This window comes from Sapajus apella, unplaced genomic scaffold, assembly GCF_009761245.1.
Source record: "Sapajus apella isolate SASKATOON/1434 unplaced genomic scaffold, GSC_monkey_1.0 scaffold202, whole genome shotgun sequence".
Taxonomy (NCBI): domain Eukaryota; kingdom Metazoa; phylum Chordata; class Mammalia; order Primates; family Cebidae; genus Sapajus; species Sapajus apella.
In genome coordinates this window covers 340,593-363,385 of record NW_022437142.1, presented here as the reverse complement: position 1 = coordinate 363,385, position 22,793 = coordinate 340,593, and the positions used below count along the sequence as shown (strand labels likewise).

General features: G+C 54.0%; 1 protein-coding gene across 1 annotated transcript in view; it reads right to left on the bottom strand.

Moving 5' to 3' along the window:
• Positions 1–22,793, bottom strand: part of ITGAE (integrin subunit alpha E) — an 81,426-nt gene that overhangs the window by 17,661 nt on the left and 40,972 nt on the right. Inside the window, exons 13-23 of the mRNA XM_032270061.1 lie at positions 21,614–21,753; positions 21,131–21,271; positions 19,945–20,169; positions 18,418–18,548; positions 15,750–15,865; positions 14,039–14,202; positions 12,220–12,348; positions 8,678–8,751; positions 3,394–3,526; positions 1,320–1,418; positions 243–322 (exon numbers count right to left, since the gene is read on the bottom strand). Of these exons, the coding sequence (XP_032125952.1) occupies positions 243–322; positions 1,320–1,418; positions 3,394–3,526; positions 8,678–8,751; positions 12,220–12,348; positions 14,039–14,202; positions 15,750–15,865; positions 18,418–18,548; positions 19,945–20,169; positions 21,131–21,271; positions 21,614–21,753 (1,432 nt within the window). The remainder of the gene's footprint in view (positions 1–242; positions 323–1,319; positions 1,419–3,393; positions 3,527–8,677; positions 8,752–12,219; positions 12,349–14,038; positions 14,203–15,749; positions 15,866–18,417; positions 18,549–19,944; positions 20,170–21,130; positions 21,272–21,613; positions 21,754–22,793) is intronic.

Genomic DNA, 22,793 nt, shown 5'->3' with positions numbered 1-22,793 from the left:
TCAGAACCAGAACTCCAAGGCTCAGTCCACCAGACTAGCTCACAGTTTTAGTGTGTGTGTGAATAGTAGAACATTTTCATGATCTCTGGTAAGAGAAAGCAGAGTCCCTCAGGGAAGCAGATGCCTTCTGTGGGCTCCCTGCTTCCTGGGCAGTAAGGGGGCCAGAGCCCCCTTACTTGCATGTGTAGGGAGAGGTCTTCTGGGGCCATAGCCTGACTCTGTGTGACCCAGGCAGTACTCACTTGGTGACGGTCACAGTGATGTCTGCTGTCCTGTTTGGAAAGGCATTCTCCTCTAGCTGCCAAACTACCGAAACATGAGCCTATTTTAAAGGGGAAAAAATGGTCACTTGATTCTCCTGTAAACCACTCACAATTCAGACTGCTCGCTCCCAATGGAGCAGACCTGGGAAATGATTCCTCCCATTCTCACGTTCCTCACGGTTTGCAGCACCGCATGTCTCCACGGCTAGTATTTCATTTAAGCCTCAAGTAAAATACAAATATGGAGGGCAGGCAGCTCATCCCATTTTACAGCTGAAGAAGCCACTTCAGAGATTCCCACAGCACAGAGATGACCAGTGGCAGCTCAGGGTTAATAACTTTTGGTCTTGGCTGGGCGCAGTGCTTAACGCCTATAATCCCAGTTCTTTGGGAGGTGGAGCCTGGCGGATCACTTGAGGTCAGGAGTTCGGGACCAGCCTGGCCAACATGGTGAAACCCCATTTCTACCAAAAATATTCTAAAAATTAGTCAGGTGTAGTAGTGCATGTCTGTAATACCATCACTTTGGGAGGCCAAGGCAGGTGGATCGCCTGCGGTTGGGAGTTCGAGACCAGCCTGGGCAACACGGTGAAATCCCCATCTCTACTAAAAATATTTGAAAAATTAGCCGGGTGTAATGGCACACACCTGTAATCTCAGCTACTCGGGAGGCTGAGGCAGGAGAATCACTAGAACCTGGGAGGCGGAGGTTGCAGTGAGCCAAGATTGCGCCACCACACTCCAGCCTGGGTGACAGAGCAAGACTCTGTCTCAAAAACAAACAAAAAACTTTTGGTCTGATGCGCCCTCCGTACCAGCCACAACTTCACTCGACCTCACTGAGATGCGACAGCAGCTCATCCAGGGCTGTCTACTGGAAACTCTGGTCCCCACCACTCCCTGCTCTCAGAGCCAGCTTAGCCACGGTAGGCACTGCTGAGGCCTGACTCCACAGTCAAGGGAAGCCTAAAGCTGCAACCAGGAGATTCAGATGAGCCTGAGACGCAGAAGATGCCCAGGGCAGCAAGAAGAGCAAATGGATCCAAACCGACTCACAGACGACCTCTTGAGGACGGGATGACCAATCTTGCAGCTCATGACCAGGACAGAAGCAACCGGCTGAGGGTGATCACACTGAACGTCTGGAGAGGGAGGCTGTTGACAGAGCAGATGACATTCACTTAAAGAACCCCCACCCCCCCCAAAAAAAAAAAAAAGCAGTTGCCACACATCAATTCAGCAAACATTCACTCATATTTCTGCCCGCCAGATACCCTGCCAGGAGCTGAGGATATCAAGTCTGCTTGTTCCATGTCTTCCTCACGAGCTGGGCAGGCTGGCTCAGCAGTAGATCCTGGAGGAATTTAAATAAAGCCTCGGGTGCTTCTATGAGGGAGGTGCAGGAAACAGCAGCGGAGGAAGACCAGTTCCAGCTAGGAGGAATTTGTAAGGTCTTCCTGGGAAAGGAGACCTTGGAGCTGAGCCTCGGACTGATGCAGACATAACCCACAGCCTGGCTAGGAGGCAGGCACACAGCAAGAACTGCCCATCCGGACCCCTGAGGGCAGGTGATGACTGCAGTGACTTCTCCATTCTCCCAAGGATGATCCAGCCTAGTTCCCTTCTTGATGCCTAGAAGATTCCTTTCCTCCTTCCCCTTTCCCTTTTTCCTCTGCTCTCCTCTTTCCTTTTCTTTAGATGGAGTTTCGCTGTTTCACCCAGGCTGGAGTGAAGTGGCATAATCTCACCTCACTACAACTTTCGCCCCGCCAGGTTCAAGAGATTCCCCTGCCTCAGTTTCCCGAGTAGCTGGGATTATAGGCACCGGCCACCACACCTGGCTAATTTTTGTATTTGTAGTAGAGACGGGGTTTCGCCACATTGGCCAGACTGGTCTCAAACTCCTCCCAAAGTGCTTGGATTACAGGCATATGCCACAGTGCCCGGCCTAGGAGATTATAATGGATACTGTCCAAGCCCAAATAGCCTAAGATGACGGTGGACAAACCTACAGTCCAACAATGTCAGGTTTGTTGACTCACTGCTATGAAGAAAACTACACTTTTTGTGTGTGTGTGAGACAGTCTTGCTCTGTGGCCCAGGCTGGAGTGCAGTGGCACGATTTCGGCTCACTGGAGCATCTACCTCCTGGGTTCAAGCAATTCTCCTGCCTCAGCCTCCCTAGTAGCTGGGATTACAGGTTCCCGCCACCACACCTGGCTAATTTTTGTATTTTTAATAGAGACAAAGTTTCATCATGTTGGCCAGGCTGGTCTGGAATGCCTGACCTCAGGTGATCTGCCCACCTCAGCCTCCCAAAGTGCTGGGATTTCAGGTGTGAGCCGCTGCACCCAGCTGAAAACTACACTGTTGTGTGTCTCAGCAAAGGGAAAGACAGTTATTAAAGGACTCTAGGGAAGGGTGGAGTTCAGATGAAATGTAAATAAAGTTATGTTTTGGGCCAAGTGGGGTGGCTCACGCCTGTGATCCCAACACTTTGGGAGGCCGAGGTGGGTGGATCACCTGAGGTCAGGAGTTCGAGACCAGCCTGGCTAACATGGCGAAACCCCGTCTCTAGTACAAATACAAAAAATTAACCAGGTGTGGTGGTGGACTCCTGCAATCTCAGCTACTCAGGAGGCTGAGGCAGCCTCCACCTCCTGGGTTCAAGGCCAGCCTGGCCAACATAGTGAAACCTCATCTCTACTAAAAATATAAAAATTAGCTGGGCGTGGTGATGCACACCTGCAGTCTCAGCATTGCTGTAAGATCCTTTATTTTAGTGCTAAATTTCTTTGCGGCACGGAGCATCTATTTCCAACACAGTCTAAGCTCATTTTTACTTTCTCAATGCCTTGGGGCATTTCAGCCCACGTATCGCTCAGAACCCTGGTGAAGAAAGGCTGCACATAGGGAGGGGGACAGTGCAGCAAATGGTGCCACAGAAGGTTTTGAAGGCAGAGAATGGCGCCAAGCACATAGCCAGACTGGCGGGAGTTTATCTAGTGATTAACCATTGGTTGGATGGACCAGGAGGAGGCTGGCGGCAGGGTCGCCAGTGAGGGGCTTCCACGGAAAAGCAGGCATGCAGCCAGGGAGGGGCGTGAGGGACCTGTTTCCACACACTCACCTTTTGCATCCTCTTAAACTGCAGGTTCCTGGGATAATTCAAGGCCATGCTTGTCATGTAGGAATCTTCCCCAGAGTTAGTTAGGGTAATGTTCAGGGTCACCTCCTTTGTGAGACCCACCACCAATTTCTGCCTGCAACATGACAGATAAAAATGTTACAGTTTATTTAATCTGTAAAAACGTTGATGCAATAGAATAGCACCTTTTTTTTTTTTTTGACAGAGTCAGTCTGTCGCCTAGGCTGGAGTATGGGTGCAGTGGCACAACGATCATGACTCACTGCAGCCTCCACTTCCTGGGCTCAAGTGATCCTCCCACCTCAGCCTCCTGAGTAGCTGCAACTACAGGTGTGTGCCACCATGCCTAGCTACTGGTTGTATTTTTTGTAGAGACAGGGTCTCGCCATGTGTCCCAGGTGGATCTCGAACTCCTGGGCTCAAGTGATCCACCTGCCTTGGCCTCCCACAGTGCTGGGATTACAGGTATAAGCCAGCACGGACAGCGCAGAATAGCACCTTCTTAACTAGCTTCTTAGGTAAGCTGCCTAAGGAGTACAGGTAGCCTAGACATGCTTCCTCTCGGCATAACCCACAGCTGGACTGCCACGCCCATCTCAGTTGCCACACGAGATGGCGATGGCAGCTACCATGTATTTCGTGCTTACCACATGCCAAGGACCGCACTTCACATGCTCAACCCTCACAGTAACCCCATGACATAGTATGGCTACTCTCCATTTTATAGAAGAGGAAACAGAAGCCGAGACAGGCTAATTAAATGCCTCAAGTCTAGCAGCCTCCAAAGAGTTGAGAAAATTGTACCCAATCAGGACTCGGGGAGCCGCGTTCTTCCCCATATACAGCAACTCCGGCCAGCAGGCCATCAGAATCACGATGCAGACACAGCACTAGTCGCCAGCAAGGACTTCTTTGTTTATTTTGTTTTGTTTTTCCTTGATACGGAGTCTTGCTCTGTCGCCCAGGCTGTCCTGCAGTGGTGTGATCTTGGCTCACTGCAATCTCCACCTCCTGGGTTCAAGCAGTTCTCTGCCTCAGCCTCCCAAGTAGCTGGCATTACAGGCGCCTGCCACCACACCCAGCTAATTTTTGTATTTTTAGTGGAGAAGGGGTTTCACCATCTTGGCCAGGCTGGTCTTGACCTCCTGACCTCATGATCCACCCACCTCGGCCTCCCAAAGTGCTGGGATTACAGGCATGAGCCATGGCACCTGGCCCCCCCAATCCTCTTTCTTCCACTAAGTCACTGTGACCCTAGATGAGGTACTCTATGACACAAATTCATCCATGCCACAAATACTCATGGGGCACTGCTTTGCTCCGGAGACCAGTGTGTGCACAAGACATACTGTCCCACCTTCTTTCTCGGCCTCAGCTTCCTACCCACAAAATCATTCAGACCCTTCCAATTAAAAGGCAGTGGTTTAAGACACAGTCCACACGGCCTGGAAAAGAGGGAGCTGGGGTATGTGAAGCCCTCCTCCGGGACACTGAGGTGTCACGGGGCCCCAGAATGCAGAAGCGCTCTCAGTAGTTGAGATCTACAGAAAAACATATTAGCAACACCCAGAAAACGGTTTTCCACCTGAAATGTCCAAAGATGAAACGTGCAAATCTAGGAAGCAATGTGACGTGCGTTTTGTTTTCATTGCTTGCTTTTGGTTGGATTTTTATCCCAGCCAAGAAGAGGATGGATTAACTGGAGGGAGAGACGGGAAGCAGAGACAGTTGAGCCTGCTGTCTCCACCAGAGGATGATACACGCCTGAAATAAGACAACAGCAGGGGAAGGCCGGGCGTGGTGGCTCACACCTGTAATCCCGGCACTTTGGAAGGCGAGGCAGGTGGATCACTGGAGGCCAGGGTTCGAGACCAGCCTGGCCAACATGGTAAAACCCTGTCTCTACTAAAAATACAAAATTTAGCTGGGTGTGGTGGCATGCGCCTGTGATCCCAGCACTTTGGGAAGCCGAGGCAGGTGGATCACTTGAGGCCAGGAGTTTGGCCAACATGGCGACACCCTGTCTCGACTAAAAATAAAAAAATTAGCCGAGCGTGGTGGTGGGCACCTGTAATCCCAGCTACTCTTGAGGTTGAGGCAGGAGAATCGCTTGAACTCAGGAGGCAGAGGTTGCAGTGAGCCAAGATCATGCCAATGAACTCCTGCCTGGGTAATAGAGTGAGGCCCTGTCTCAAAAAAAAAAAAACAGCAGAAGTGGAGATGGAAAGAAGTCACAGACATTAAGACAAACAAAATGAAAAAGAGGCAGGGGAGGGTGACAGAGGGGTCAGGGATGAGTTCTGAGTTTCTTTTTTCTTTTTTTTTTTTTGAGACAGAGTCTTACTCTGTCACCAGGCGCCAGGCTGGAGTGCAGTGGCACGACCTTGGCTCACTGCAACCTCCATCTCCCGGGTTCAAGCAGTTCTCCTGCCTCAGCCTCCCGAGTAGCTGGGATTACAGGCACACGCCACCATGCCCAACTAATTTTTTGTATTTTTAGTAGAGATGGGGTTTCACCATGTTGGCCAGGATGGTCTCGGTCTCTTGACCTCGTGATCCGCCCGCCTTGGCCTCCCAAAGTGCTGGGATTACAGGCGTGAGCCACCATGCCCGGCCTCTTTTTTCTTTTTTTTTTTTTTTGAGACAGAGTTTCACTCTTAGTCCCCAGGCCGGAGTGCAATGGTGCGATCTCAGCTCACTGCAACCTCTGCCTCCCGGGTTCAAGCAATTCTCCTGCCTCAGCCTCTCCAGTAACTGGGATTACAGGCATGTGCCACCAAGCCTGGCTAATGTTTTGCATTTTTAGTAGAGATGGAGTTTCACCATGTTGGTCAGGCTGCTCTTGAACTCCCAACCACAGGTGATCCGCCTGCCTCAGCCTCCCAAAGTGCTGGGATTACAGGCATGAGCCACTGCACCTGGCCAAGTTCTGAGTTTCTGGCTCAGATGGCTGAGCGGTGCTGTTATTGATTGAGGGAGGTAACACAGGAGGAAGACCCGAGGACGGAGGAAGATGCATTCAGTCTGGGACATGACAAGAGGTGCCTGGAGGACAAGGCAGAGCTGCCGACATGTCAGCTGGACGCACTGTCGCAGAGCCCAGGTGCGAGACCTGAGTGTCACTGGAATACTTAACAGCGTTGCCAGATCTGAGGCCTAGGGGCCGTTTCAGAGGACCCAGAATGCAAACATTTATGTATGCACATGTGGTCTTCTAAGGAGAGGGGCCGTAGTCTTCATTAGGTTCTCTAGGAGATCCATGTCCTCAGAAAGGCCAAAACCCCGAGACAATGACCCCTGGAAGCCAATGACCAGGCTGCTGGGATGTTTTCGAAAGAGAAGCGTTTGCTCGCCATGTACCCTAGGGGGCGATGTAGGGCAAGCTGCGTGTGCTGAATCGCCACCCACTGCCCAGTAGCTGGCCGGGAGGTTGGTTCTTGGCTATAATTAATTCCTGGCTGGAAGCAGCTGCGCCTGCTTGTTAGGATGGATTCCAGGGCCCTTGAAAGTCTTCAGTCGGTCCTGCAAATGTCTATGAAAGGGCTCACCAGGACTCGGGAACTGCCATCTTCCCCACATATGGCAGCTCCGGCCAGGGGGTCATCAGAATCACGATGCAGACACAGCACCTACTCACCAGGGAGGGCTTTTTGTTTTGTTTTTCCTTAATACAGAGTCTGCCGTTTCCCAGGCTGGAGTGTAGTGGTGTGATCTCGGCTCACTGCACCCTCTGCCTCGCAAGTTTGAACAATTCTCCTGCCTCAGCCTCCCCAGTAGCTGGCATTGGAGGCACGTACCACCGTGCCTGGCTAATTTTTGTTTTTTTGAGAGAGATGGGGTTTCACCATGTTGATCAGGCTGGTCTCGAACTCCTGATCTCGTGATCCGCCTCCCTCAGCCTCCTAAAGTGCTGGGATTACAGGCGTGAGCCGCTGTGTCCAGGCTGGGAGGGCATTTTAGGGCCACCATATGTCCGAACCCAAACTCCTGTGCTTGGCAACACCATCATTCTGGAATTCAGTGTGGTCCAATAGAACGTCTGCAGCGATGAAACAGGTGGTATCCGTGCTGCCCGACACCACCAGCCACCAGCGGGCGCTGAGTATCTGAAGTGTGGCTCCCATGTTCCGAGGAGCTTAGTGTTTCCTTGTGTTTAATTTTAACTCATGTAAGTGTCAACAGCCAAGTGTGGCTGGTGTGTTGGACGGCGCGGCGCCACAGGCTCGGGCTGGGGGCTCCTTCCTCACTCTGCCTCACTCTGTCAGCACATGCTGTGGGCTCTCGCTTCAAAACGTAAACCCCGTCATTGCTGGGACCTGGATCCCAGCCCCCATCGCCTCTCACCTGAGTGGTTTCAATGGGAGCAAGTGCGGCCCCTCCTTCCACCTTTGCTCCTAGTCTCTCCTCAACTCATCAGCAAGAAGGGTCCTGCTGAGCTGCACGATCACGTCACTCCTCTGACTTCACAGCTCATGGCAAAAGCCTTTCTCCCTCCCCTTTCCTCCCCTCCCTCATTACTCCCCCGCCTCACTCCACTGCAGCCCCTGGGTCCTTGCGCTGCCTCCACCTGCCAGGCAGGCACCCACCCCAGGGCACCTGCAGCTGCTCTTACCCCAGACACCCACCCACATAGCTCGTTCCCCAACCTCCTCCTGTGTGTGTCCCCCTCCCTGACCACCCCATTGACAACGTCAGCCTCTCCCCCGACCCAGAACTCCCTCCACCTTCCCTGCTTCTTCAAAGTTCATCTCCCCAACACAGAATTTACTTTCTTACCATCTTCTCCCCCTAAGAGCACCAGGAGGGCAGGGACCTTTGTGTTGTTCACAGAAGCATCCCCAGCACCAACAGTGCCTGGCATAGAGCAGACGGTCCAGAAATGTCTGCCCGACTGATGAATGACTTTGGTGGAAGAGGTGAGCCAGGAAACAGGTCACCTCTAACTGAGGTAGAGGTCATCCTAGCCGTGAAGAACACTGGGTTGCATTGTCCCGGATGCCAAGAGACCCAGGTTCAAGGCCACCGGATGGCCCATGCAGGGCCCTCAGCGACTGAGTCTCCTTCCTGATCTAAAAAGTGGGAAGACGGATCTCCATCTTGCCTCCCTCGTGGGGTAACTGAGGACATAATGAGATAAGCGCAGAAGCCGTTTGTGGGCCATGGGAAGCGGGGAAGGGAGTGCACGGTGCGTCCTGATGGGGGGTTCGCCCAGGCAAGCATTTGGGGGACGTTAACTGCAGGAAACCGAGGGCTGCTTCCAACTCACTGAGAGACGGTGGTGGCCAACTGTAATTCTGCGATACAAAACAGCTTATTCTTGCAGTCCTTCTCATAGGGCAGCTGTAACCACAGAGAGAGTCCCGATCAGCCAGGCCCCACCTTCCCCAGCAGCCCTGCCTCTGGGTATTCTCCTTAGGGTACTTCCGGCTGAGCCTCCTGTTCACCCTGAGACGGGCAGTGACAGGGAGGTGAGGGATGCAGGCTGGGATTGCACGTACACGGCCCAAAGAACAGGGACGGTGACATTCCTGGATCTGTCCTATAACATGGGCACACTGGCCGGGCACGGTGGCTCACGCCTGTAATCCAAGCACTTTGGATGCCAAGGTGGGCGGATCACCTGAGGACGGGAGTTCAAGACCAGCCTGACCAACACAGTGAAACCCCGTCTTTAAAACAACAAGACAAAAAAAAACAACAAAAAACCCATGGGTACACTTGGCCTCTGGCCAAGGTAAAAACTGGGGTGACCTGCATGGAATGTGAGGTGTGCCCATTATATTCACATCATGGGAATTAAGCAGCACACACAGCTCATGACTTCCAGCATTTAAGGAGCAGACAGCTATGTGAAGAGAAGCTTCCTTAGTCTTTACGGGTGTAGGCAGGAATGGGGACTACCTAACAGAATATTGTCAAGGTCCAAGCCTCAGAGTTTCTCTTCCTTGTGGCTAGTCATCTCTGGGGTTTGTGTATGTGTGTGTGTTTGTTTGTTTGTTTGTTTGAGATGGAGTCTTGTTCTGTTGCCAGGCTGGAGTGCAGTGGCATGATCTCGGCTCACCACAACCTCCACCTCCTGGGTTCAAGCGATTCTCCTGACTCAGTCTCCTGAGTAGCTGAAATTACAGGCACCCTCCACCACGCCCAGCTAATTTTTTTGCTCTTTTTAGTAGAGATGGGGTTTCACCATGTTGGCCAAGTTGGTCTGAAACTCCTGACCTCAGGTGATCCACCCACCTCAGCCTCCCAAAGTGCTGGGGTTACAGGCGTGAGCCACTGCGCCCAACTTGGCTAGCTGTCTCTGTAAGCTATTTCCCTCACAATCCTGCCTCCACATAACCAACTCATTCCGAAAGCCACATTTAAAAAGGCCCCATGGAGGTTGAAAAGCCCCTTTTCATGTTTTAAAAAATTCCAGTTTTCTAAAGTAGCTGGGTCTGTTTTTTGACTATGAAGAAAGGCAGCTCCTCGGCTGGAGGGCCTCTGCATTTCTCTCCCGGCGGCCGTCACCAGACCTTTCTGCAGGTCTGTTACCATGGCCTAGGGTGGCAATAAGAGCCCGGGAGCTTGAAAGGAGACTTTCTCCTTCCTGGGGAAGGGAGGCGGCGTTTGCAGAAGTCAAAGCCTGGAGCTCTATCTAAGTGGGTCAACAGTTTCCTGCAGGGTTTTTTGTTGTCTTTTTAATATAGCCAAGCAGCCTGATCTTTTCCACCCAGCCCCAGTGAAAGAGAATGGGGTTAAGCCAGCTAGATGCCCAACTGGGACACATTCTCTGGTAACAGCGATGTGCCTAACACCACGTAAGTTCTCCTCACCCATTTCACAGATGGAATCAATTTTTAAAAATCTCTTTGCCATAGCATAATAGTCATCACTGGTTAAGGAAAGACACATAAATAGATGTTAAGCAGAATATCATCTCAAGGCATCTCACCACAAAATGAGTTGTGCTTATTAATTACACAGGCAAATCACACTAGGAATGGGACAAATCCACATGAGGTGCCTCCTGAGATGGCGTACTGAGAAGGACACAACTTTACTTCCGTGATATTCCTACCAAAAATGCATAACCTGGCCAGGCATGGTGGCTTATGCCTGTCACCCCAGCCAAGGCAGGTGGATCGCCTGAGGTCAGGAGTTCAAGACCAGCCTGGCCAACATGGTGAAACCCTGTCTCTACTAAAAATACAAAAAATTAGCCAGGCATGGTGACACACACCTGTCATCCCAGCTACTCTGGAGGCCGAGGCAAGAGAATCGCTTGAACCCAGGAGCTGGGGGTTGTAATGAGCTGACATCGCACCATTGCACTCCAGCCTGGGCAGCAAAAGTGAAACTCTGTCTCAAAAACAAAACAAAACAAAATAGGTAACCTGACTCTATGAAGAAACATCAGACAAACTGAGGAACATTCTATAAAAGGACTGGCCTACACCCTTCAAAAACATGAATGTCAGGCCGGGCGCGGTGGCTCAAGCCTGTAATCCCAGCACTTTGGGAGGCCGAGGCGGGTGGATCACGAGGTCAAGAGATCGAGACCATCCTGGTCAACATGGTGAAACCCCGTCTCTACCAAAAATACAAAAAATTAGCTGGGCATGGTGGCGCGTGCCTGTAATCCCAGCTACTCAGGAGGCTGAGGCAGGAGAATTGCCTGAACCCAGGAGGCGGAGGTTGCGGTGAGCCGAGATCGCGCCATTGCACTCCAGCCTGGGTAACATGAGTGAAACTCCGTCTCAAAAAAAAAAAAACATGAATGTCATCAAAAGACAAGGAAAGATGAAAAACTCTTCCAGATTAAAGATAAATGACAACAGAACAGGATGAATGATCCTGGAAAGGAACATCTTTTTCTTTTGCTATAAAGGGCACTAATAGGACAATAGGCAAAATTTGAATAAAGTTTGTAGATTAGGTAATAGTATTTTATCAATGTGAATCTACGCCCTTTGATGCCTTTGTTATTAAGGAACTATATCTTAAATTTTGTCTGTTTGTTTTTGAGAGATGGTTTCTTGCTCTGTTGCCCAGGCTGGAGTGCAGTGGTGCAATCTTGGTTCACTGTAACCTCCGCCTCCCAGGTTCAAGCAATTCTCCTGCCTCAGCCTCCCGAGTAGCTGGGACTACAGGCTCCCGCCACCACGCCTGGTTAATCTTTGTATTTTTAGCAGAGTTGGGGTTTTGCCATGTTTGCCAGGCTGGTCTTGAACTCCTGGCCTCAGGTGATCCGCCCACCTCAGCCTCCCAAAGTGCTGGGATTACAGGCATCAGCCAGGGCTCCAGGCCAACAAAAGTTTTTTATGACACTGCCCGCCTGTCTGAGCTGCACTAATAGGCACCAGGAGGAGAGGCAGGGGCACAGGTTTGGTGGGGCCATTCAGCCTGAAGGCCCTGGCAGGGCATGAACAGGCAGGGCGCCAAAGGGCATCCTCTCTGCAGCACGAGACAGGATAGCTCCCGTCTAGCGCTCACAAGGGACCCCCACCACCGCATCATCAGAGCTCCCTGCCAAGTGAGGTCCCAGGATGTAATGTATACCTGTGGGTCATGAAATACACAGCAAGCGCTTTTGTGAACATAAAGCCACAGCCCCAGAGACAGACGGAGACCTGTGCTACCCATGAGTGATGCCCCACACACATTAACACCATCGCAGGGGCTCAGTTTCACATTTGTGCAGTGAGGCGCCCAAATGCTGTCTGAAGACATTCCCTCCCAGTTCTAACGTTCTCGGAAGTCAGGGGAGCAGGTGCTTTCTGTGGGATGGCTCTCAAGAGGGCTGGTACTGGCTGAGGGTAGAGTCACCTGGAAGATGGCATAGGCTTCAGCGTAGTGGTCGAGGATGGGCTGGGGACGGTCCCTCTGTCCCTCAGGGGTCTCAAGTTGGTAGCTGACCTTGATGCTGGCATTGGAGAAGGAGTCCTCCTCATGGAGCTGTGGGGTCACCATGGAAGGCAGGGTTAGAAGAAGATGACAAGAAGAATCCATTTTTTTTTTTTTGAGACAGAGACTTGCTCTGTCGCCCAGGCTGGAGTGCAGTGGTACGATCTCAGCTCACTGCAACCTCCGCCTCCTGAGTTCAATCGATTCTCCTGCCTCAGCCTCCCGAGTAGCTGGGATTACAGACGCCCACCACCACGCCTGGCTAATGTTTGTATTTTTAGTAGAGACGGGGTTTCACCATGTTGCCCAGGCTGGTCTCGAACTCCTGATCTCAGGTGACCTGCCCACCTCAGCCTCCCAAAGTGCTGGGATTCCAAACGTGAGCCACCGTGCCTGGCAAGAACACTTTCTTTTTTTTTTTTTTTTTTGAGACGGAGTTTCGCTCTTGTTACCCAGGCTGGAGTGCAACGGCGCGATCTCGGCTCACCGCAACCTCCGCCTCCTGGGTTCAGGCAATTCTCCTGCCTCAGCCTCCTGAGTAGCTGGGATTACAGGCATGTACCACCATGCCCAGCTGATTTTTTGTACTTTTAGTAGAGACGGGGTTTCACCATGTTGACCAGGATGGTCTCGATCTCTTGACCTCGTGATCCACCCGCCTCGGCCTCCCAAAGTGCTGGGATTACAGGCTTGAGCCACCGCGCCCGGCCAACACTTTCTACTTTCAAGTCATCGTAAGAAGAAACAAACAAAAGTGTTGAGTCAGAAGTCCTAAGCATCTTCCAAATAAGCCAGGCTGAAGGGACGTGTCCTTCAAGCAAGCTGCCTACGGCTTTGGGAAATCTCCTTCCATCTACTGTGGCTTTGTGTCTCACAGCTCTTTTTTTAAAAAAATTGTATTACAATTCAAGATGATGTGTCTCGTAGCTCTTATGGTTCTCACCCCAGTCACAAAGGGGTAAAGAACTGGCTTAGACAGAGGGGAGGAGTCACAGTCACACCTGTGTTTATCAAGCTGTTTCTTTTTTTTTTTTTTTTTTTTGAGATGGAGTCTCGCTCTGTCGCCCAGGCTACCGTGCAGTGGCTCAATCTCGGCTCACTGCAACCTCCACCTCCAGAGTTCAAGCAATTCTCCTGCCTCAGCCTTTGGAGTAGCTGGGATTATAGGCAGCACCGCCATGTCCAGCTAATTTTTGTGTTTTTAGTAGAGACGAGGTTTCTCCATGTTGGTCAGGCTGGTCTCAAACTCGAGACCTCAGGTGAACCGCCTGCTTCGACCTCCCAAAGTACTAGAATTACAGGCATGAGCCACCACGCCCAGTCTGTTATTGTTATTATTTTGAGACGGAGTCTCTGTCTCCCAGGCTGGAGTGCAGTGGCAGGATCTCAGCTCACTGCAACCTCTGACCTCTGGGTTCAAGTGATTCTCCTGCCTCAGCCTCCCGAGCAGCTGGAATTATAGGTGCCCAGCACCATGCCCAGCTAATCTTTGTGTTTTTAGTGGAGACAAGGTTTCATCATGTTGGCAGGACTGGTCTTGAACTCCTGACCTCAAGTGATCTGCCTGCCTCGGCCTCCTAAAGTGCTGGGATTACAGGCATGAGCCACCGTGCCCAGCCTGCTGTGATTATTTTAATCACCTCATTTGTAGGTCTGGGTATGTGCCCCTCGCTGCATCACCTCAAATCCTTTCTCAATGGCTCAGACCCGTCCTGAATCCCATCCAAACTCCTCCGCTTACCTCTCCCTCTGTGCGGTTGAGCTGGAGGAGCTCACAAAGCTGGGACCCGCTGCTCCACTCCCTCAGGTGGCCCCGACAGGCACTCTCGTCTGAACATTGCAGCCTTTTCCTCTGCTTCCCCACGTCCACGTCCAGTGTGAAGTTGAGAGATGCCCCTCTGAGGCCTGGGAATGAAGAGCAGGCCTTCCCGATGAGGCAGGGATGAGCCGACCACAGACAGAAGGCCCCCAGCCTGAGGTTCCTGTGACCCTCCTGAACAGTGTCCCCATGCAGGACTTCCTGGGGCTGGACCCCTGCGTTTCTTTTCTTTTTTTTTTTTTTGAGATGGAGTCTCATGCTGCTGCCCAGGCTGGAGTGGAGTGGCATGATCTCGACTCACTGCAACCTCCGCCTCTAGAGTTCAAGCAATTCTCCCGCCTCAGCCTCCCACGTGGGTGGGACTACCGGTGTGTGCCACCATGCCCGGCTAATTTTTGTATATTTTAGTAGAAATGGGGTTTCACTATATTGGACAGGCTGGTCTCGAACTCCTGACCTCGTGATCTGCCCACCTCGGCCTCCCAAAGTGCTGGGATTATAAGTGTGAGCCACCTTGCCTGGCCACATTCTTTTTTCAAAGGTATTTTGCTCACTGTCTTCTGACACCTGGCCAGGGTCTCTCAGTGCTCCAGCCCCAAACCTAGAGCATCACATTCCCAGGACCGAGTCAGCCTTCCTTAGGGAAGGAGGGCTCAGGAACGGGGTTGAGACTGAAGAAGAAAATAAGGAGGAGGAGAATCAACAAAAAGAATGGAGGGGGACAGAGGGAAACCATGGAGTCAAACCCAAGGACCGCGGGGCTGGAAGCACCGTGGAGATCCCGGGGCCAAATCCCTCACGGTACAGAACAGAACCAGCTCGGCTGGGGAGAGACCTTGCCCAGCGCCGCAGAGCCCATCGAGCTCTGTGTCTGGGAAGGGACAGGTCTGTCGTTTCCACCCCCCAGGTGGATAATAGCCTCCCGCTTTGATAAAGCCACTCCACCACAGGAGCCTTCTCTGTGACCTGCGGGAGACAGAGAGCCATCTCAGAGACTGCTCCGGAGCGAGTAAATCTCCCGGACTGTGGCTGAGGAATAGTTCCCGAGGGGAGCACTGGGGTGGGCAGTGAATTCCTGGGCTGTGAAAGCCGTGCCCACCACCTCCTTTCTGGAAACAGTCTCCTGATGAGTTTCAGGTAAGGAAAGAGAAACCCAGCCTCGACAGATTATCCAATCCCACCTGGGCCAGAGGCACAGAGTGCGTAGGGACAGAAGGGACGAGGAGAGGACACAGCCAGAGAGAAGGCAAAGGGCGCGTCCTCGGGGCTCCCGAGCACAGGCACACACGCGGGCACGGAGACATGGCTGCCTTTTTCTGAGTCTTTTTTTCAGAAACTCAACCCTTCAACCCTGAGGAAGGGTTCCAGCATCCCTCCTCCCAAGAGTGTCAGCACTAAGCCCCTCAGAGTGTGGATGTCACATCAGAACACCCTTTTTGAGGCAGTTTGCATTTCACAGAGCCTGGGGACAAAGGAGGTACGTTCTAATGGAGGGATTTCAAGCACCAGGACCTCAGACAAACACCCCCACCCCAGCCCATCCCCGCCCTGTCCTCTTTCCCTGCCCCCTACAGAAGCCAAAAAGGAATGACCATCACGACAGGATGCAGGGGACAGCTGGGCCACCTCTTACCTGACTCAGAGCTGATTGCAAAACACAAACTGACATTCACGTCGCTTTTGAAGCCAACCGGCAGTGCACTGGGGGTGAAGGCCATGGATACATTCAGGCGAACCACAGGCCGGGAGCTGACGGAGACAGCAAAGAGGGCGGGAGGAGTGACTACAGGCTCGTGGGGCAGGCCTGGCTGATTGGTTCATGCAGTCAGTGAGTCCATCAAACCTCCCCACACGCAGGTGCTGCCCTGAGTTTCTGCTTTCGTGGGAAAGCACAACAAGCAAATAAACAAGGAAATACTATGTATTGGCAATGCGCTGATATGAAATAAAATACCCTTGTCCGGGCGCAGTGGCTGGCGCCGATAATCCCAGCACTTTGGGAGGCCGAGGTGGGCGGATCACCTGAGGTCAGGAGTTCGAGGCCATCCTGGCCAACATGGTGACACCCCATCTCTACTAAAAATACAAAAATTAGCCAGGCGTTGTGGCAGGCACCTGTAATCCCAGCTACTGTGGAGGCTGAAGCAGGAGAATTGCTTGAACCCAGGAGGTGGAGGTTGCAGTGAGCCGAGATGGTGCCACTGCACTCCAGCCTGGGTGACATGACAAGAGTGAGACTCCATCTCAACAACCAAAGTTCTGTAATAAGGACTGGGGGCTACTGAGCCTGGGTGGTCAGAGACGGCCTGACTGATGAGAGGCATTTCGGTTGAGATTTCTTAACAAGCAAGAGCCAGCTATGTGAGGACACGGGGCAGAGCACTCCAGGTGAAAAGCACAGCCAGCACCAAGGGCCGGTGGCAGGGACGCTTGCGGTTTGGGGAGCGCAAGGGTCTGCGCGCCTGGAGCCTAATTAGTGACACAGAGGAGAGGAGGAGGAGGTGGGAATGGAAGGCCGGGGAGGGCCAGGCCACGAAGAACCCTGCAAAGCCACAGTAAGGAACTGGGATTTTACTCTAAGTAGGAGCGTGGAGGGGTTTCAGGCGCTGCTGTATGGAGGGTGGAGGCAGGGAAGGCTGCATGTCAGTGTCCGGGGGTGAGGACAGCACCTGTGCTGGTGGGTAGCTGCAGGCAGAGCCAACTAAGACTTGTTGATGTGGCAGGGGAAGGAAAAAGAGGCATCAAGGACCAGGTTTTAATCCTGTGTTTCTGGGTGGACGATGGTGTCATTTGGCAAGACAGAAAGCCCAAGGGCGGGACAGATTTGGGGGAATGAAGGGTGGGTGGAGATAAGAGCTTGGTTTCTTTTGTTTTGTTTTGAGACAGAGTCTCGCTCTGTCACCCAGGCTGGAGTGCAATGGTGCGACCTCAGGTCACAGCAACCTCTGCCTCCCTGTTCAAGCGATTCTCCTGCCTCAGCCTCCTGAGTAGCTGGGATTACAGGCACCCGCAACCACGCCTGGCTAATTTTTGTATTTTTAGTAGAGACAGGGTTTCTCCGTGTTGGCCAGGCTGGTCCCAAACTCCTGACCTCGTGATCTGCCCACCTTGGCCTCCCAAAGTGCTGGGATGACAGGCATGAGCCACCGCGCCTGGCCAATAGCTCCGTTTTTAGGTGTGTTCCCTCGGAGATGTCCGTGAACAGCAGCCAGGGAGGTGCTGAGTAGACAGCAGCAAGTCTGGAGCTTAGTGGAGAGGAGGGGACAGACAGGCACTCCATGAGCTCACTTACAGCCACGGGACTTGATGATTCACCCCGTGATGGGGAGCAGAAACTCTGGCCTTCTTTTTTGTTAATTAATTAATTAATTACTTTTTGAGATGGAGCCTCGCTCTGTCGCCCAGGCTGGAGAGCGGTGGGGAGATCTTGGCTCATGGCAACCTCCACCTCCCAGGTTCAAGCAATTCTCTGCCTGAGCCTACTGAGTAGCTGGAATTACAGGCGCCCACCACGATGCCTGGCTGTTTTCTGCATTTTTAGTAGGCACGGAGTTTCACCATCTTGGCCAGGCTGGTCTTGAACTCCTGACTTCATGACCCACCCACCTTGGCCTCCCAAAGTGCTGAGCCACCACGCCTGACCTGAAATTCTTTTTTTTTTTTTTTTTTTTTTTTTTGAGACGGAGTTTCGCTCTTGTTACCCAGGCTGGAGTGCAATGGCGCGATCTCGGCTCACCGCAACCTCCGCCTCCTGGGTTCAGGCAATTCTCCTGCCCCAGCCTCCTGAGTCGCTGGGATTACAGGCACGCGCCACCATGCCCAGCTAATTTTTTGTATTTTTTTTTTAGTAGAGACGGGGTTTCACCATGTTGACCAGGATGGTCTCGATCTCTTGACCTCGTGATCCACCCGCCTTGGCCTCCCAAAGTGCTGGGATTACAGGCTTGAGCCACCGCACCCGGCCAGTGACCTGAAATTCTTAATAGTCAGAGCCATCGCTGAGTGCTGTACTAAATACTTTACATACATCCACTTGCATAATCCTCATAACTCTGGGAGGTAGGTGCTCTTATAATTCCCACGTAAGGCCTTAGAATGAAATAACCTGCCCAGGGCACGCGGAGAGGACGTAGAGCTGAGGTTCACACCCAGACGGGCAGAGCCCGGAGCCTGTGCTCTGTTGTCAGCTGGGCGAGGTGACTCGCCACCGTGCCGGCTCCCTCCCTCGGTGCCTACTCTCTGCATGGAGCTATTTACAGCGGGGCAGATGGGTGAGGCTAGGCCCAGGACCCCAGACCCACCGGAACACAACTGCCCGGCCCAGAGTGCCCACGGTGATGTCAGCAAGGCCATCGCCACTGATGTCAAAGCCACCAGCCACGGACATGCCGAAGTACTGGAGTCCTGGGGCCACTGCTGAGGCTCTGATCCGCTGTGGAGGCAGAAACACAAGGCGCGGGGCGAGGGGAGGGAGGAGCACGGGGCAGGGAGTCCTTTCACGTTCTGTCCGGGTCAGCGTTGCAGGCCCATCCAGCCCCTGGGAGCCCCCAGTCTAGAGCCAGGAAGGGGGGTTCAAGCTTTCCCAGAGGAAGTGGCATTTGAATGGAGCCTTGAAGGGCAGGTGGGACTTGAGAGTGAGGGAAAGAGTGAGGCATGGGGAAAGAGTGGGGCCCTCTAAGAAACAGCCAGGGACGGGGTGGGCTGCAGGGGGCTGGGGTACCAGGAGGCTTGATGTGTGGCTTGGGGTGGGGGTGTCAAGAAAGGCTCTGTTTTTTTGAAGTGACGTAATCAGGATAACACTTTAGAAATGGCACTGAAGCCTGGGCTTGGTGGCTCACTCCTGTAATCCCAGCACTTTGGGAGGCCGAGGCTGGTGGATCCTGAGTGAAGAGATCGAGACCAGCCTGGCCAACGTGGTGAAACCCCATCTCTACTAAAAATACAAAAATTAGCTGGGTGTGGTGGCTCGTGCCTGTAGTCCCAGCTACTTGGGAGGCTGAGGCAGGAGAATCACTTGAACCTCGGAGGTGGAGTTTGCAGTGAGCCGAGATCGCACCACTGCACTCCAGCTTGGTGACAGAGTGAGACTCCGTCTCAAAAAACAAAACTAAATAAAATGGCACTGAAGACACAGGGGACAAGATGCAGAGGAGGGGGAAGCTAGGCCGGCTGGGGGGCCAGGAGAGGGATGGCAAGGCCTGAGCTGGGACCACGGTGGTGGGGATGGAGAGAAGGGGCTGGACTTGGGAGACAGCTGGAATCGTGAGGACGTGGGGACTGGCAGGCTGTGCAGGGCGGGGCCGTGCTGGGGATTGTCCGAGGTTTCTGGTGTGGGGTGTGGAGGGGGATGCAGTCTCAGCAGCAGCAGGTCTGGGGAAAGCAGGTGCTTTCAGATGGGAGGGAGATGCCTGGGGGCCATCCAGGTGGAGGCACTCAGGAGAGGCTGGAGGTAGGTGAAAGAGACGTGGAGTGAGAGGCTGGCAGTGGAGTCCTAGGGCACGAGAGACGAGGCAGGGAGGTGCTGTGTGGGAGACAGGAGCAAGGGACAGAAAGAGAAGCAGTGACCCCAGCCAGGCTGGAGGGAGGGGAGGGTGTAGGTCGGGGAGGGAGGCAGCTGCGGCCACAACCTCCCGCACTTGAGGGGCTGAGGTGAGGCCGTGGGCTGGACCCTCCCGCCAGCCTAAGTAGCTTCCTTCTTTCACTGGGCACTCCCAGCCCCCGGAGGCCTGCCCGGCACTTGGGACTGAAGCCACCTTGGGGCTTGGGTCATCCTATCGGGGAGAGGTCAGAGCCCCAGAGGAGAGGAAGGAGAGGGCCCGGTGGGTCACCTGTGAGGGGCTGGCGGAGAGGCCGTCCCTGTGTCCATTGTAGATATACACACTGCCGAAGCTGACGCCATCATCTGCTGCAAAACCCTCCAGAGGGGCCCCGATGGCCACATCTGTGAGCTTATCCTGACTGATATCCCCCACAGCCGCCATGGCAAAGCCAAAGCGGGCACTGGGGAACCCAGGGTGCCCACTCAGCATGCGTGACAGGGAGAAGGAACCATCCTATAAAGCAAGGAAACAGCTCAGCCCTTGAGAAGGAGGGCACTGGATGCCCACCCCATTGCGACCCAGGAGGCACGCTCACTGGGCTGGTGGATTCTGATTCTCCAGCAGGGAGCCTGAGGCCCAGAAAAGGCCAGGGACCTTCCCAAGGTCACACAGTGAGCCCGTGGTGAAAGCTGGGGTCCTCCTGCCTTGAAGTTCAGGACCCAGAGCCTGCTCCCCCTACTCCCACAGGCAGGGGTGCCTTGCTGCAAATGGAGGCCTGGGCTTTAGTCTTGGCTCCGCCACATACGTGCCAGGTACTCTTGAGCACGTCTCAGCATCACTGAGGCTCCCTGAGCCCCAGCTTCCTCACCTGTAAGGTGAGAGTGGCAGCTGCCTCCCAAAGTTACTGTGAGAAACGAGTGAGATCTGGACAAAATGCACTTTGGCAGCCCGCGGCTGTAAGAGATATTATCAGCCGGGCGCGGTGACTCACACCTGTAATCCCAGCACTTTGGGAGGCCGAGGCGGGCGGATCACCTGAGGTCAGGAGTTCGAGACCAGCCTGGCTAACACAGTGAACCCCCATCTCTGCTAAAAATACAAAAATTAGCCAGGCATGGTGGCACATTCCTATAATCCCAGCTACTAGGGAGGCTGAGGCAGGAGAATTGCTTGAACCTAGGGAGTGGAGGTTGCAGTGAGCCAAAATTGTACCATTACACTCCCACCTGGGTGACAGAGTGAGACTCTGTCTTGACAAAAAAAAAAAAAAAAAAGAGAGAGATTGTCATCAACGACTGCCCTTGGGTAAGAAAGAGGGAGCTGAGAGCGGTGCCACTGCCCCACCCATCCATCCTGAGCACCTCCCCATCACTGCCCACTGGTGCCAAGCAGGGCCAGTGCACTCCCAGCCTCCATCACCTCTGTACTGGGCTGAATGCCACAGCCTTAGCTGTGAAGATGGCGTCTCTCCCACCTGCTCATTGAGACGGTACACATAGACTCTGCCTTCTTCTCCACGAACGTGATAAAACGGCGCAGCCACCAGCAAGAGGTCTGTGGTTCCATCCATGTTGATATCCACAGGACACAGCTCAGAGCCAAAATAGGACCCCATCTGCACCGGGAAGGAGGTCAGCTCAGCAGGAGCCCCACTCCTCCACCCTGCAGCAAGGCTGCAGCCCTGGTACCAGTCTGGGCCACCCAGTCTGGGTCATTACATATCAGTTTGCTCCCTGAGGTACCTGTAGAGCGGATGAACACTCCAGGCCCCAGGATGGAGGACACGCCCAGCAATCAGACACGCGGCCCGGGCCGGAGCCTTGGAGCACCACTCTGGAGCCTGAGTTTGACCCGGCCTGGGCCCTGGCCCACGGTGCACCCTGCGGCCCTCCTCTTTCCCTTGCGGCCTCCCATTCCCCATCTGTCACAGGGCGTGGAGGCCTTCCCCTGCAGGTACCTGCTCTCCCTCCAGCACCGGCAGGAAGCCGGCCTCTCTGCCCTCCTGGAGCTCAAACACGGCCCCGCGATGTTTGTACCGCGGAGCCCCCGCGACGTAGGACAGGCTGCAGGCCTTGTGCAGCACAGCCACAGCGTAACCTGGGGCAAGGATGGTGCAGCCGTTGATGGGTGCTTCGGCTGTTGACGGGTGCTCCCACCCGGCCTCTCTCCCTGGCTCGCCGCACCTTCCCAGTCAGGCCTTCAAAGAGGCCTGGGGAGGGGGCAGACTAGGAGAGACTGTCTTTCTCGCTATATCAAAAATCAGCATCAGCGAGCACTCTCGCTTTGCCAGTCACACACGTCCATCACACAGATGTGAGGCACACACACTGTCCTGGATGCAGCTTTGCTCCAAATACTCGTTCACACACACTCCCCACACTCACACACACCCTAGTGGAGTCTTGGTCTATCACCCAGGCTGCAATGCAGTGGCACGATCTCGGCTCACTGCAACCTCCGGCTCCCGGGTTCAAGCGATTCTCCTGCCTCAGCCTCCTGAGTAGCTGGGATTACAGGCATCCACCATCACAGCTGGCTAATTTTTGTGTTTTTAGTAGAGACAGGGTTTCACCATGTTGACCAGGCTGGGCTCAATCTCCTGGCCTCAGGTGATCTGCCTGCTTTGGCCTCCTGTGATTACAGGCGTTAGCCACCTCGCCAGGTCACACCACTGTTCTTAATGGAGAGGCCTGCTCTTCTTGTACCTGACAGGCCCTATCCCTATCCAGGAGGCGGTAGTTCCCAACCCTAGGGTCCCTAACCAGGAACCGCCCCTTGGCCCATGTGACCGACCAGGTCCCGCCCCCATTCGGAAACCTCAAGTGCAGCCTGATGGGCAGCCTCCGCGTTCCCATCGGCGATCCCATCTCGGCCCCGCCCTCGCCCAGGTTGCCTCCAGGCCCCGCCCTCTCCCAGGTAGCCTCCAGGCCCCCCCTCGCCCAGGTTGCCCCCAGGCCCCGCCCTCTCCCAGGTAGCCTCCAGGCCCCCCCCTCGCCCAGGTTGCCTCCAGGCCCCGCCCTCGCCCAGGTAGCCCCCAGGCCCCGCCCTCGCCCAGGTTGCCCCCAGGCCCCGCCCTCTCCCAGGTAGCCTCCAGGCCCCGCCCTCGCCCAGGTTGCCCCCAGGCCCCGCCCTCGCCC